We start from the raw sequence: 14,171 nt of genomic DNA, 5'->3' as shown, positions 1-14,171 counted from the left end.
TGGACTTGTTTGTTTAAAGAAAAATAATTGTTGAACTTTGAAGGCAAAAGAGAATGGTTAAGAGAAAACATAAGTTTACCTAATTCTAGCTGTCTAATATCGGAAAGTTTTAGTAGCTCTAATTCTTTGAAAATAGGGTCTGAATGAGAATCGAAAGTTGATTTAGAAATAATTCTGATAACTCAGGAGATGTGCAGTCACAAAGTTTGCACGTGAAACTGTTGGACTTTGCCCCTTTCATGGTTCGTACATGAAGCATTATTTTTATAATCCTGGAAGCAGGATTATAAAAATAACTTATGCACACAATTTGCACGTAAAGATGTTGGAATTTGTCCCTTTTAAAAGAGAGGAGAAGTGTTACGCCACGTTACCTTGGTAGCACTATTTCTGGATGACAACAAAACCAACAACGACCGCGACGGCAAGGAGAACGGCAAAAAAGTAATAGGTTTTTATTAACAAAACAACAACTTTGCTTGGCATCACGCTATTTTGTACATTTCTTTGCCGCCGTTGCACCACTGCGACATGAAACTTCCTAATTTCACAAGCTCGCCTTATGGAGTAGGTGAACTCGACACAAAAATTGTCGTTTTCTTTTTCTAAACTTAGATGCGGTCCTTTCCGATTACCCCTCCCCCCCCTCCCCTTCCGCCACTCCCCTGCAAAAAAAGCGAACATTTGCCAACTTAAATGAAATTGAATAAGATCGATGAAGTTTGAAACAGTGCGAATTCACTTTTAAGTGACGTTTTCGGTTTTTTGTCATCCAAAAATTTTGCTACCATGGCAACGTGACGTAACGACTTCTCCTCTGTATTCGTACGTAAAAGAACCCGAATTGTTTACAAGAAAATTGGTTCAAATGATTTTAAGAAATCCCCTCGGCTTTACAACATCTGCAATTAAATTATGCTTCATGCAACAACGTTAAGGTTGATAGCCTAACATTTATTTACTTCCAAGAAAATTATCAAACCGCTGAAACATTTCTACTTATATCATGTTATTCCAAACAATAAAATAATATATAATCATTTTGTTAACTAGCTTCTTCCCATTTTATTCCCTAACGCTATTGACGGTATCATTTCTAAAGTCACGCATCTTTACTAAATAAAAAACGCTTCAATAACTATAATGACTCTTAAGCAGCAAGCATGTATATCATGTTGTTCACTTAATTTATGTTTTTGTCTGTTGAACTTTGAAAGCGAGAGAATAAAGCATGTTTACAGGATTAACTTACACGGTACAGCTTTAAATAACATAAGCTGCCTTTCAAACTTCTAAAACCACAATGGAAGAACTTTGAAAAATATATGACCTTTTTCTCTACCTTGAAGCTGGTGAAACGGAAAAGATAAATTATGAAATACGTGCGTTGTACCATTCACGATTGCCGGATTAGAAATATGTTGAAGAAGCTCCCACACTAAAATATGAACCTTTAAAGAGCTGCATCACTGTACTCAGCGTTTGAATCATAAAGTTATTTAAATGTTATGCTTCTAAACACCTTATTCAGCTGTAATAAAAGACGTAAAAATTGTGAAGAATCGAGATGGCGGTCTCAAAGTGACCTTCCTTAGCATCAACTCATAGTACCTTCAACCTTATTGGCCCCTGCAAGAGACATCCGAACACAGAAAGCCACAAAAATACATATGCTCGAGCCACTGACATATGCAGTGGCGGATCCAGGGGAGCCCCCCCCCCACCTATTTTTAGACCAAATTAAGGCTCGAAGGGCCTGAAAAAATTGTCTTGGAAACCGGGCTCCCCCTTATCTCAGGGTCTGGATGATATGGCTTTTTCAAAATAGCTCAATACAGAGGTGGGGTTGGGGTGCACATAAGTCACTAGTCTGAATTCCAAAAGTGATTGTTTCACGTATTGAAGGGAAGGCCATGTGGCTGTCGGTATTTTACTACAGTTATCGCGATTTCCCTCGTCATCATCGCAGTTTCATTCATTTCGCCATTTTATCTAGTGTCTTGTTATCAGACCCACGGTTGGGCAAGCCGTTTTATACAACAACTCCATTCTGGGGTAAATTCTGAGACTTTGAATGTTATGTTATGTTTTCTCAACACTTGACCACTCAAAAAGGGTTTTATATATCTAGTCAAAAATATGTTTGAGCAGACAACTTGACCAGCACCTGCGCTTTAATTATTACAAAAGTAGCTCTTGCAAGTCAGCTCCCCTATAGTTATGTGACCAATCAATCTCAGCATTGTCAGTGTGTGGTCACTTCCTGGAGAAGGGAGCAAGGGACAAGATGTAATTATGGCTTGCTAGCACTTAAAGAAAATTTCACTGGTGTGTTAATTTTATCTCATTGTATTAAAATATGTAGTAATACCCCCTAAAACTATTTTCTCTGCTTATTGAACAAGAGAAAGGTACTAGCCCTTTATTAACTAGCCCCTGGCTACCAGATATGGCTTTCTTTAATTTGTACCCAAGAAAGTTCTACTGGTGTGCATGAGTGTTTGATTGCATTAATGTTTTTCCAGGATGCTGCTATATTCCTCCAAGAGGGACAGAATAATGACCGATTTGACACCCACCCTTCACAAAAAGCAATGCCATGGTACCTCCTAGCTCACTCTACATGTTTCTACTTGGTGGATATGATGGCTTCTTTGCTTCTTCTTTGTCTGGCACTCGCTGAAAGACCTGGCAATGGAGACGTTTCAGTAAATGATATATTGTTTTTGCCAGTAACTGTAAGTAGTTAATGCTACGATCTGGCAAATAGCTCAAATGGTTTGCTCTTAGACTGTCAGCACTTTAAGGACCAGATTCAATTTCTTGCTGCCAAATAAAGCTTGTTGTTGTTGGCTTGATCACCACGCAGGGCCTTGAATAACTGAGGAGAAACTGCCTTTGCTCTTTCATTTGGCAATGGTTAAACTTTTTCAGTCTTCTTGGATAATGATGAAAACCCAAAGGCGCCTTCTAAGAGTAGCTTTCACTTTAGGTCTTAATCTGATGCAGTAGAAGAACTACTCATGATATAACAGATCTCTGGCCTCTGGCAGTGACCCCTCCCCCCCCCAGTGTCTGTGTGAAAGCATATCCACAGACTATGCTACAAGCAGTCAAAAAATTCCTCCACACAGTGTGGTACATTACCCTGAGAAGCCCATTTGTATTTTGTATTTATGTTTGTAGCTGTTTGACCATCATCAAATTTTTCCCTATACAGTCAACTTTCTTTAAGATGGACACCATCGGCCTTTGGGACCCACACTAAGTGTCTGTCTAAGAGTGATGTCTGTCTTAGAGAGAGTCAAAAAGGGACAAAGGAAAGCGGGGACCAATTCTAGATGTCCGTTTTACTGAGTCTGTCTTATAGAGGTGTCTTTGAAAATACCGGTAACATTCCGGCGGGCAAGGCCGTTAGAGAGAATGTATGAGAACCGCTAAAATTGGGCCTGATCTCAGGTTATTGCTGAAATAAATGTGATGAGAATAAAAACGCTTAGCTTTTTAAAAGCCCTTTTGTTCAGTAGCATTGTAATTGGTCAGAGTAGCTATCTTCTATTACTAAGCAAAACTTTTGTGATCAATTTTCAGGTCCATGGAGCTCTTGAAATCGTGTTACTATCAATAATTGCTTGTGGATGTGGTGTGAAACTTAAGTGGCAAGGAGCAAAGTTCTACTTTACGCACAAGAGGACACTTCTCAAGGTTAGAGGCTTCACACTAACTATTGCAGATATCAACTGCTAACAGTTGGTACCTACAGTTTCATGTTTATGCTACCTTTTTATGACTTTCCACACCTTTTGGTCAGTTGTCTTTACAAACTTGATGAAGTTGTGGCATATCTTATGAAAAACAGCTGTTTTTTTAACTTATAAAAATGCAGCATTACCCAGTATTCCAAGTTAAATTTAATAACTGAATATCAATAATTTCCACGAAATTTGTAAACCTTCAAAATATGTCTTTTGTACTCCGCACTGAGACAGGTGAAATGTAAGTCATCACCTTTGAAATAGGAAGATGTACTGTTGGTGCGATTTACCTAGGGCATGTTATTTTTTTTATATTTTTTAGCAGTTATAATGAAAGGTGAACCTTTATGAATGCAGCATTACTGTACTTAGCATTTAAGCAGGAAGATTGTGTTTCACTTAGAAACACCTTAAGTCGTGATGGTAAAATATGAAAAAAGTGAATAACCTTAAATATTTTTTCAAAGAAAATAAAGAAAAACATAATTACTCATTAAAAGTTAAGTCATGAGCTTGAATTGCCATGATTAGAAAAGCTGGAGGTACCCCATCACACCATTTCATTTCTTTCTTATCCCAACACAGATTGTTGTTTTAGTTGTGATGTACGCAGAAGCAATAACTGTTCTCATAAGAAAGGAGAATCACTTCCGGGTTACACGAGCTCTTCGACCTCTGCTTCTGATAGACACTCATTACTGTTATGGAGTGAGAAGGTGAGCATTATTAGGCATGCTTAGCATTTTTGGAAGTATTGGTTATTTAAATCTTAACAACTGCATCGCTAGATAAAGGTTGGGTGCCTGCAGTAACTCCACTTTTGGTAGCCAGCCCCTAGACTGAATAATGCCCCCATCGCTAGCACAACCACGTAACCCAACCATGAGCACCTGCAAAAGGAGAAACAAGCACCTGTCACAGTCAAAAAAATATCAATGAAAAAAAAGGAGGGGGCGGGGGAAACTGGCTGAAAGAAACCTTGTGGCACAAAATACTGCATAAAGGAAGCTCCTCATGCCACGGAATCACATGAATGATGTTGAAAAATATTAGCCATAGGCAAATAGACCAATCATAGAGTACTAGCACTGAAGGTGCTCTTTGTTGCTCAGTTAACTACTTTAAATTGCATTTAAATGCATTCTATATAATAATCATAATTATAATTATAATTATTATTGATTTGCAACACTGCATATTTCTCTCCCTGTTTTCTCTAGGTTAAGTTTGTTTTTACATTACTTCTTTTTCCTCTACAGGGATACCAAACAAATATTTCTTTTAGTTTATTCTCTGCTCAGTTTCTTGTCTTTGGTTGTTAAAGGCTTTCTGAATATGATTTTTTTTCTGCGCCCCACAGATGCCTTCGACAAATTCTACTCTCACTTCCACCTATTTTGGATATGCTGTTCCTTTTATTGTTCATCATGCTGATATTTGCAATGTTGGGTAAGCTGATGATTATGAGAGTGATTCTTTCGTAGTTCATTCAAAATATTTCCAAGCTTATAGTATGCTTACATCTATGACGTTCCTTTCTTCAAATAAATGTGCCTTTTTCCCCTGCAGCGGGGAGGAACAGATTTTTTTCTTTTAGATATATGTAATTTAATTGACTTGAAAAAGTGCTTCTCATCTTTCCAGTGTGTTCTCATCTTTCTGTGTATTCGGGGACAGTGACTTTTTTCCAAAAGAATGTTTTTCGTTACCGGTTAAAGTCAGAATGCCAATCCCCTTTTAAGGCAAAGCCCCATAATGGTCTCGTGCAGGAATTGTCATGTTATCTAATGACCAGCGAAACTCAGGCTTCAAAATTGAAACTAACTTGTAAGACCACCATAAGTTAAACATAAATCCAAACTTGTGTTTTGTAAAGGATAGTCAACAACAGCTACATTTTAGCATAACTTTTCTTCCTGTAAATGGCAGGCGACGTAAGAAGAAACTTGTCCATCTGCTCATAAAAAAACAACAACAATAACAAACTAAGCTATCTCCTCTATCTAGCGGGGCAGTTTAGGTCACTTTAACTGCATTATTTTTAAATAACCGTCTTTTACCCGAGTTTGAAGTAAATATTTTATTTTCTACATCTTTATGGAGCGCGGGAACAAAAACGCCCTTTCATTACTGTTTACTCAAGATGGTGAGGCATATTGTTTGTTGCTTATAGAAACTGTTTACTCTCTTCACAGGATTTTATTTGTTTTCTGACAATGAAGAAGATGAGGTATGCCATTGCTTGTTATTATCTTTCTCCTATTAATAAGGAGTTACCAGTAATAACGTTAAAACTAGGAGAAATCGGAGCTTAAGAGAGTGCGATCGATATGTTTGCTAGGCGTACAGGTAGCAGTTGAAAGGGAAGGGTGGATAGTTCTTGCGATAGGTAACTATGATTATGGCATATTTCGAACGCGGAAGGGTTGTGTACAGCGAAACCTCTATTTAAACTGTGTATCATTATGAAAAGGTTTTTGAAGGCTAGTGATCAGCGTGATATCGTGTGGTTCGTCTCAAGGTCTTGTTATTTGAGGGGACACTGGCCACAGTGCGTCGGGCGTGTAAAAAGAACGTTTTGTTTTACTAGTGCAACAGAGGTTCTACAGGGCGCGGTTGTTCGAAGGCCGAACAGCGCTTAACCCGGGTTTCTTTTTCTTTTGTTCAGAAAAATTTCTCTGGATAATTTTCTCTGTTATTTTTAAGAGCATCCAATCATCAACTTGTTGACAAAATGAAGCTTTCAGATCTGAATTTAAATTTCGCACTAACCCTCCTGGCCTGGGTTATAGTAACCCAGTTTTGAACAACCCTGCCCAGGTACAGTATTGTTAAAAAGCAAACAGTTGACAAAGTTTTAGATGTAATCATTAATTTTATTTAATATTGGGAATTCCACATGTAGACAATTACTGAAATTTACTATAAAATGCCGGAAACTGTTGCTGGCCAGTCTTCTTAACTTGTGATATTAAAGAACGACCCAAGACCACATTTTTTCGTGGTGAACGGCGGGGGACAATGATTGTGTTTGAAGACTGGTTCACTTACACTACACCTCTCAATTTCACACGTTTCAAGGGAATCATCAAAGCCCTCAGTGGAATGTGTGTGTGGCTCACGTCAATAACTTTTCCAGTAGTTTCGTCGAGTGTATTGATTTCAGTGGCTTGAGTGGCGCTACTTTGGGCTGGTCACGTTTTTCCGAATAAATAACATAGATCTAAAATGTTCGTTTGTCCAGTGCTGAAAATATCACAACATTCACAAGTCATGATGAAATGGCGCCTCCAAGCTCCACATCTCGGTAGATTTAATTTGTGGAATAACGGCCGCCGAGCTACACAACTCGGTAGATTTACTCTGTGGCATAACGGACGCCGAGCCACACAACCTGGTTTGATGCATGCACCAGGAGTCGCACTCATTTTCCAAAGAAAAATATGAAGGTTTAATCCAAAGTAAAATAATACTCAGGGTGCAAACTTTTGAAAGAGGATAGCCTCCCACGCAGACGTTCTTACGGGTTCCTCACGCAATCATTGCTGACGAACCCCTAAGAACGTTTGCGTGGGAGGCTAGAAATATGAATGCTTTGGAAGATTCATTAAACACAGATCGATAGTTGACCTTCAGCAAACTCGTTAATATGTACGCTTTACGAAGATTCAGCATACTTTTAAAAGATGAACGCTTTGCGAAGACAGAATAGCAGACCTCAGCAAACGTTTGAAATGAGGACACACGAATCACCACGTGAGTTTGCGCATCAAAGTGAGGCAAAACGTAAGCAAGCGCCTCAAAGCGAGGCGAATGTATGTCGACACAAATGCAATCTCAAAAAACCTCCCTTATTTATTGCACAGGACACTCAATAATGCACAGAACGCCCAACAGAAATTAGGGATTGCGTTCTCGTACCTCGAACGCAATGATTCCAACACATCACGTCAGTCTCGTATAATGCAAGTAATACCCCACGATAAATTAGGCGTGATCTCTGGCATTGCTCCAAGAAGGTGAAAGAAACTGGATATGGAAATTAGATAGAAGTAGACAATGAATAAATAGATTAATTTAAAAGCTTAAAATGCTGATCTAGTGGAAACAACCGCACCTGTTTAGCTCCAACAAACCAATTTAAATCAGGGTTGCATATCTTGTTTTACTACTCAACTTGTTTTAAAATGAGTTTAAGGTGAAAAGTCATTACAGAAACTAAGAGATTAGAAAAATGCTTACACAGTCAGTTACAGTATGTGCTGTACAGGAACTCTTACTTTCCTTGTCATGCGGGTGCTAATATTCTCTAATTTGATGGGCTCCTGTCTAATGTTAGGCATTACCTCACATGAACTAACTTACATCTCACCCAAAGGTAGCCTCCCACTCAGGCGTTTTTAGGGGAGCTCGTTTTTCATCCCCCCCCCCTCTCCCCCATTCCTTTCCCCTGCTTAGCCAATCACATTGTACTTTCCAAATTCTGGAAAGTTGACCTTGACCGCAAGGTAATCTGATAATTACTCGATCTGAATGAAACACTGGTAAAACTTTCTAACCTCCAATAAATCTTAGATTCAGAGCGGCAAAAATAAGATTTAATCAAATTTTAGAATACTCCATGCACTTCAAACGAAGGAAAGAAAAGAAGGAAAACGGTAACTGTAGGGTCACATTTTAGTCGCGTTTAGCCTGTCAACACTTTATTGCACAACTGTTTATTGGTCACTTACCACGCAAATAAAACAATGGGAAAGGAATGTTGTTTCCGGCTGAGCGAGTGTTTGTGGGCAGGGGTGAAAAACGAGCTCCCCTAAAAACGCCTGCGTGGGAGGCTAACCCAAAGGGTAATGTCAGTTTCTCCTGTTCTTTATGCTATTAAGTGGAACTGGCATGTGCAGTTGTCTTGGGTATTCTGTGGCTCATACTTTTACCGTTCGCAATTTACGGATCGTTCTTAACAAAGATACCACTAATGCAGTCTTTGTTGACAAATTAGTTTTTCAGCGGTTTTGGGAGAAGTTTCATCAGCTTATTTGTGTTGCTGACTACAGCTAAGTATGTTTATACTCTGATAATAGTTAACTGAAAGGTTATTGATTATTAACAGAAGCACGCCTTTTTAAAGGTCAAATTTGATTTCAGGCTAAAATATTTAACCTGCGTTGATTCTCCATTTCCATTAGCCTGCAGTACAGGCGTTTTCTTCCCTGAGGGTTACCATTTTTACTCTCCCTATTCTTCCTCCGTCGTACATCAAAGATAGCGGTTACAACAGTACGAACATACATGTAAACAAGCAGCTTTCGCCCGCGCAAAATACGCCTGCACTGCAGGCTAAATATTCCATTGTCTCGTAGAACAAATTGAGAATCAACTTAGATTTAATCAACCTGCAGATGGATTTGAATTCCACAAATTAGTAGATGCCCTTAAAATTTAAAGTCCTCCTCTGTTATCAGTTATCGGTATCCACAAGTATTGAGGGGAATCTGTATGCAAATTTGTCACTCACTCGTAACCGGAAGTTCGATCTAGTTAGCCAAAAGGGATAGATAGTATTTCAAGCCAATCACAACACAGCTTTTTCTTAGAAAGCTGTGACACACATCTTCTCTCACAACGAGACTCCCAATCTCATGCCTTTTAGTGAAATATTATACTGAAACAAAATGTTTCTTCGGTTGAATAAAAAAGGAAATGTTTACTGTTGCTGAATCATAATTGATTCTCCTCAGGTTAACGCAGAGAATTGCAAGCTGTACAACGCCGTCAACAAAAGACTTGCGTCTTCAAATCAGGGGCACCCAACGAGAATATAGTTCAAAACCACTTAAACATGGCGTTGTTAAACGTATTTTAGTATTTAAACAGTAGATATAGGCATATTTTCATCACCCAAAAAGTTTTCATCTGTTCGGATTTCCTAGCTGAAAGTCTAGTGATCCGAAAATTATCAGGATCAGAACTTACCTTTTCGAAAATTTCAGCCAAAGAAAAGGTTCCCGAAAATTGTAGGTGACCTTTTTAGGATAAAAATCCGTTAAAAATGGGCAATTATACCATTTTTGAGATGTTCGAAAATGCTAGGAGAGGCAGGCAAGCAAGAAATTTTACAACAAATGTTCCAAAAAATTCTAGATCTCAAATCGTCTTCCGAGCAGATATTTTCCGAAAATTAACGTTGGGTGCCCCTGTTCAAATGCGACGAAATGAGTTAAAGTACGACTTTTACCGTCAAGACCCTACTTGTTTTCCTCGAATATACACCTAATTGCAATAACGTTGTCTTAGAAAAATGACAAAAGGAAAAAGCCAAATAGGAATTAGACAGGGGCACCCAACGACGGCTTTCTCCTAAATGCATTGAAAACACTTTTTAGCCTATCCAGAGTACTTTTAGACTACTTTTAGAAATACATTCTAATCGGCGCTATGAAATTTATATCTGTTCGGTCATCCTAGGGCAATTTGAGTCTTTTCGAAATTACCAGGGCTTCAGTATTATCTTCCCGAAAATTTTAGATGAGACAAGAAGAGAGAATTTTCTGATTCCTCTTTCCATCGCATTTTCGACTCCGAAAGTTTTAGGCTTCCTTTTTCTGCGAAAAATAGCCTAATCTGGGGGGTAAAATGCCAAAAATCAAACTTCAGAAAATCGTAGGGAATTTATTTGATAAGCTTCGAAAATTATACGTGAATGGAACGGTCATCTAGAAATTCTTAGCCTTCCTCAAGGTATAGAAAATTCTAGGCAATTTTTGCTTTTCTAAACAGATATTTTACATAAAACTGTCGTTGGGTGCCCAGGATTAGATAGGCTAATTAAGCCACATTCTCATGGTAGATTCATTTGCAGCCGTTGCATTTCCCCGCTGCAATTTTCAGTTTTATTGTCTTTCAGCTTTAAAACAGTAGCAAATACGATGTCCATGTGCGGATGCTGCAAACAAATTCACAAGGCCTATTAGCCTAATTAATTCCTATCAGGCTTTTTCCTTTTTTTCATTTTTCTATGACAACGTTTTTGCAATTAGGTGTATATTCCAATTCTTCATAAATAACGCTCTACCAGCTTCAAACACCGTTCCACCGACAGAATTTCTTGGGCAAGAGTTATAAAGATAATAAATTCAACGATTCTGTTAATTCTGTTGTCGTGGCGTAATAGATAACTCGTTGACCCTATTCGTCGAAGGTACGGAGTTCGACACCCGCCATAGATAACTTTTGTGATCGTTTTTTTTTGGTCGGTTTGTTTTGTTTTTTCTAAAACAAATTTTCCTATTTTGACAGACTTAAAATATACCGGTATACTATTTGCAAGTTCATTATCTGATTTCATTTCTACAATAATTAAATTAACCACAAGTAGCCCTAGGCTCCGTTTGATTCTTTATTTATATTTTTGTTGTTTATTATAGACACCGTAAATTCCAAAAATATACTTCATATAAATATTTCTTTTACACTTTAGCTATCCAGATGTGATGATGCCTGCCTACAATCGGTCACGCTGGTCTGTCATCTACTTTGCAGTTTACATTTCAGTAACTCTTTACTTTGTTATGAATTTGGTAAGAAAAAACTCTATTAGCTTCCTATCATTAACTGGCAAAAACGAAGATCATATTTTTTTATACAACACTAGACGTTTTTTGTTCATTGTTTGACTGTGTAGTCTCAAAAGCTGAAAGTTGCATGTAATTCCATTTTTTTTCTCAACAACAAGAGCTCGTTTTATGCCAAATGTTATGTAATTTTATGACAAAATAATAGTAACTGCCAACGAGCAGCCTCGCGAATCTGCCTGTCCATGCACAGAACACCCAACACAATTTAGGGGTTGCGTTCTCGTACCTCAAACGCAACAAAAAAAAACTTAAACTAGGAGTAATCAGAGCTTAGGAAAGTGCGTTAGATATGTTTGCTAGGCGTACAGGTAGTAGTTGAGGGGAAAGGGTTTATGGTTTTTGGGATAGACAACTATGATTATGGCGTGTTTTGAACGTAATAGTCCAGTCAAATTGTGGTTTAGCATCAAACTAATTGCAACAGAATCTTTTTCAACGCCATTCAATTGTTGGATGGCTTTGTAACAACATACTAAAAATCTGCCAAAATCGGTTCGGTAAAACATGGGAAAAATTGGCAATAAAGATTTTCAACTTTCACCACAGGAAACCCAATTTCAGGAAGATCACTGTTTTTCAGTTTTCTGTTTTTTAATTATTTTCTCCTCAAGAATTTTCGATACAACATCGCTAATGTATTTTGGGTGGTTTTGGTTTAAAAAACGCCGACTAAATGTGTGAGAAACACCCGGGTGAGTGTTTTGTCTTGACGGCTTTGCACAGGTTACCCAGCCACACGTTTGTCTTCACATTCTGTTTTCCAAGCTGTAATTTTTTTTTTCTATGACGGTATTTAAAAGGGAAATTATTACTCAGTCTTTATTGACATGATTAAAAATCTTAGTAATTTTTTTTTGCGCAATATCAGAAATGCAGAAAGTATTTTTAGTTTTACAGGCTTGTAATTTTTTTGATATCCTGCAGCATGGAATCAAGTTTAGTAGCTGACTTGTGGTGAACAATTTGATTTGATATTTTGTTCACCTTCAGTCAGCTACTAAATTTGCATCTATGCTGCAGGATACGTGCAACTAAATGTGTGCAACGGACGATAGCTTTGTATCAGTACAAACTGTTTGTGAGGTAGTTATGTTCAAACCTTGGACACAATATGTGTGATCGAAATCAGGGATTCTTTTTTTTTTCTCACGACATGCGCAACCTCCTTTAGGATTACGACTTCGTACTTTACAATACGACTGAATAAATATTCTGCTAAGGACTCTGTCTATTTGGTTTTTGCTAGGTCATAACGTTCTACGCTTTTCATTACACCTGGCCGAATCTGTTCTAAAGGAAATCCAGAAAACCAACGCAGTGTGATTGTTATTTTTTTATCTTCTTCTTGTAGCGACGCTCAGATTTAGTTTAGTGTATCTGTGTGTTTCATTTGTATTTTCTGCGGCAGCTCTTCATTTCTAGGTAAGATGAATAAGATTAATTGCTCTGTGGTCTAAAGGCATTTATATTCCCTCCTTGCATTTCTTCCCTGAGAACAACCCTGAAACTCGACCAGTTTTTTTTCGTCCATTGGCAAATGAAGACCTCTTTTTCTATAACAGTCATGGTATCCTAAACATCTGAAAATAACTGCAGTGGTCAATGAAGGCGCGAAAGAACTGGACATATGTACGACATTATTGGGCTTGCCTGACTTAGCTTTGATGGCTCACCTCTTTTTGCGGAACCTATGTTTCTCTTCGGGATGAGCGTTGTGTAAAACTTCAGCTTACTGCATGTTAACCTTCTGACTGAGTTGCGTGAATTATTCTCTGCGTGGGGAATATCCATTACTCCATAGACTTTTACAAGATATTTTTATACGCATTGTTTTGGCTACCCAGAGTTAATCTTTCCCTTAAAAACCAGCTTCCCTATTATACTATTTCGTTTTCTTGAAACAAACGTTTGCTAGAACCAAAGTTCTTATGCGATGAATGTTCGTTAACCTTTATAATTTTTTTTTTGCGAAGGTAACACTTTTCCTTTAATGAAAAGGCATTTCAAATTCATAGGCATTGGAGCTTAACCTGTTCAAAAACTCTGCATTGTTGTGCGTCGTAAAGAATTAGTAAAACTTTCCTCTCTTCCTCTCCAATTCACTTTTATATTAACAAGAAGAAAATGAAAAGCTTCGAAAAAGTGAAACTTGTATAGTTGATGATGTTGGTACGTTAACAAAAATTAATGTATAGATAACCATAAAAGCCAAAGCATTATCTTGCTGGGTTTTTGAAAACGTACCGAACGAAAATTGCAGTCTTTTCACTGAGAAAAAGACCAAAAGCCGAAGGGTAAATGAGCCCAAAAATCCTCCTAGAAAAGAACAAGGAAAGGAGAAATATAAAGAGCGAGGAGAAAGAGAAGAGGAGAAGAAAAAAGAACAATGGCTGCACTCTTAGTTTTTATGTTGACTTCTTTGGAGATAGTTGTTGAAAGAAAAAAAATGTTTGAGGGGAGAGCTCTCTCTTGGCTGTAACGTTATTCAAAAATCCAGCTCTGATATATATTTTTCTTACCCTTGCGGCTAACAGAAATCTGATAAAAAAGGATAACTTTTAAAAGCTAATGATTAAGTAACGGCCTTATGACTAAATTTGTTGTGGTTTTACAGCCAACAGTTCACTCTGTTACTCTAAAAGCCTCCTGTTGCTATAGGGTTCCTTGAGTGGAACATGAGTTTCCTGTGCAAAAGCCAACCGTGTTTAATATTTATCCCTTTTGAAAAAAGAAACACCTCGTTTTTATCAGCGAAAACTAGGTAGCAGTCATTCTTTCTTCT

General features: G+C 37.8%; 1 protein-coding gene across 1 annotated transcript in view; it reads left to right on the top strand.

Annotated features, from left to right (window-relative positions):
* Positions 1–531: 531 nt before the first annotated feature.
* Positions 532–14,171, top strand: part of LOC140952446 (two pore channel protein 1-like) — a 59,743-nt gene continuing 46,103 nt past the window's right edge. Inside the window, exons 1-8 of the mRNA XM_073401871.1 lie at positions 532–571; positions 2,476–2,738; positions 3,592–3,705; positions 4,341–4,471; positions 5,116–5,204; positions 5,951–5,985; positions 8,755–8,813; positions 11,233–11,332. Coding sequence (XP_073257972.1) covers positions 532–571; positions 2,476–2,738; positions 3,592–3,705; positions 4,341–4,471; positions 5,116–5,204; positions 5,951–5,985; positions 8,755–8,813; positions 11,233–11,332 — 831 coding nt within the window. The remainder of the gene's footprint in view (positions 572–2,475; positions 2,739–3,591; positions 3,706–4,340; positions 4,472–5,115; positions 5,205–5,950; positions 5,986–8,754; positions 8,814–11,232; positions 11,333–14,171) is intronic.

The sequence above is a fragment of the Porites lutea genome, chromosome 11 (assembly GCF_958299795.1).
Source record: "Porites lutea chromosome 11, jaPorLute2.1, whole genome shotgun sequence".
NCBI classification, from domain to species: Eukaryota; Metazoa; Cnidaria; class Anthozoa; order Scleractinia; family Poritidae; genus Porites; species Porites lutea.
This window is presented reverse-complemented; position numbering and strand designations above follow the sequence as displayed.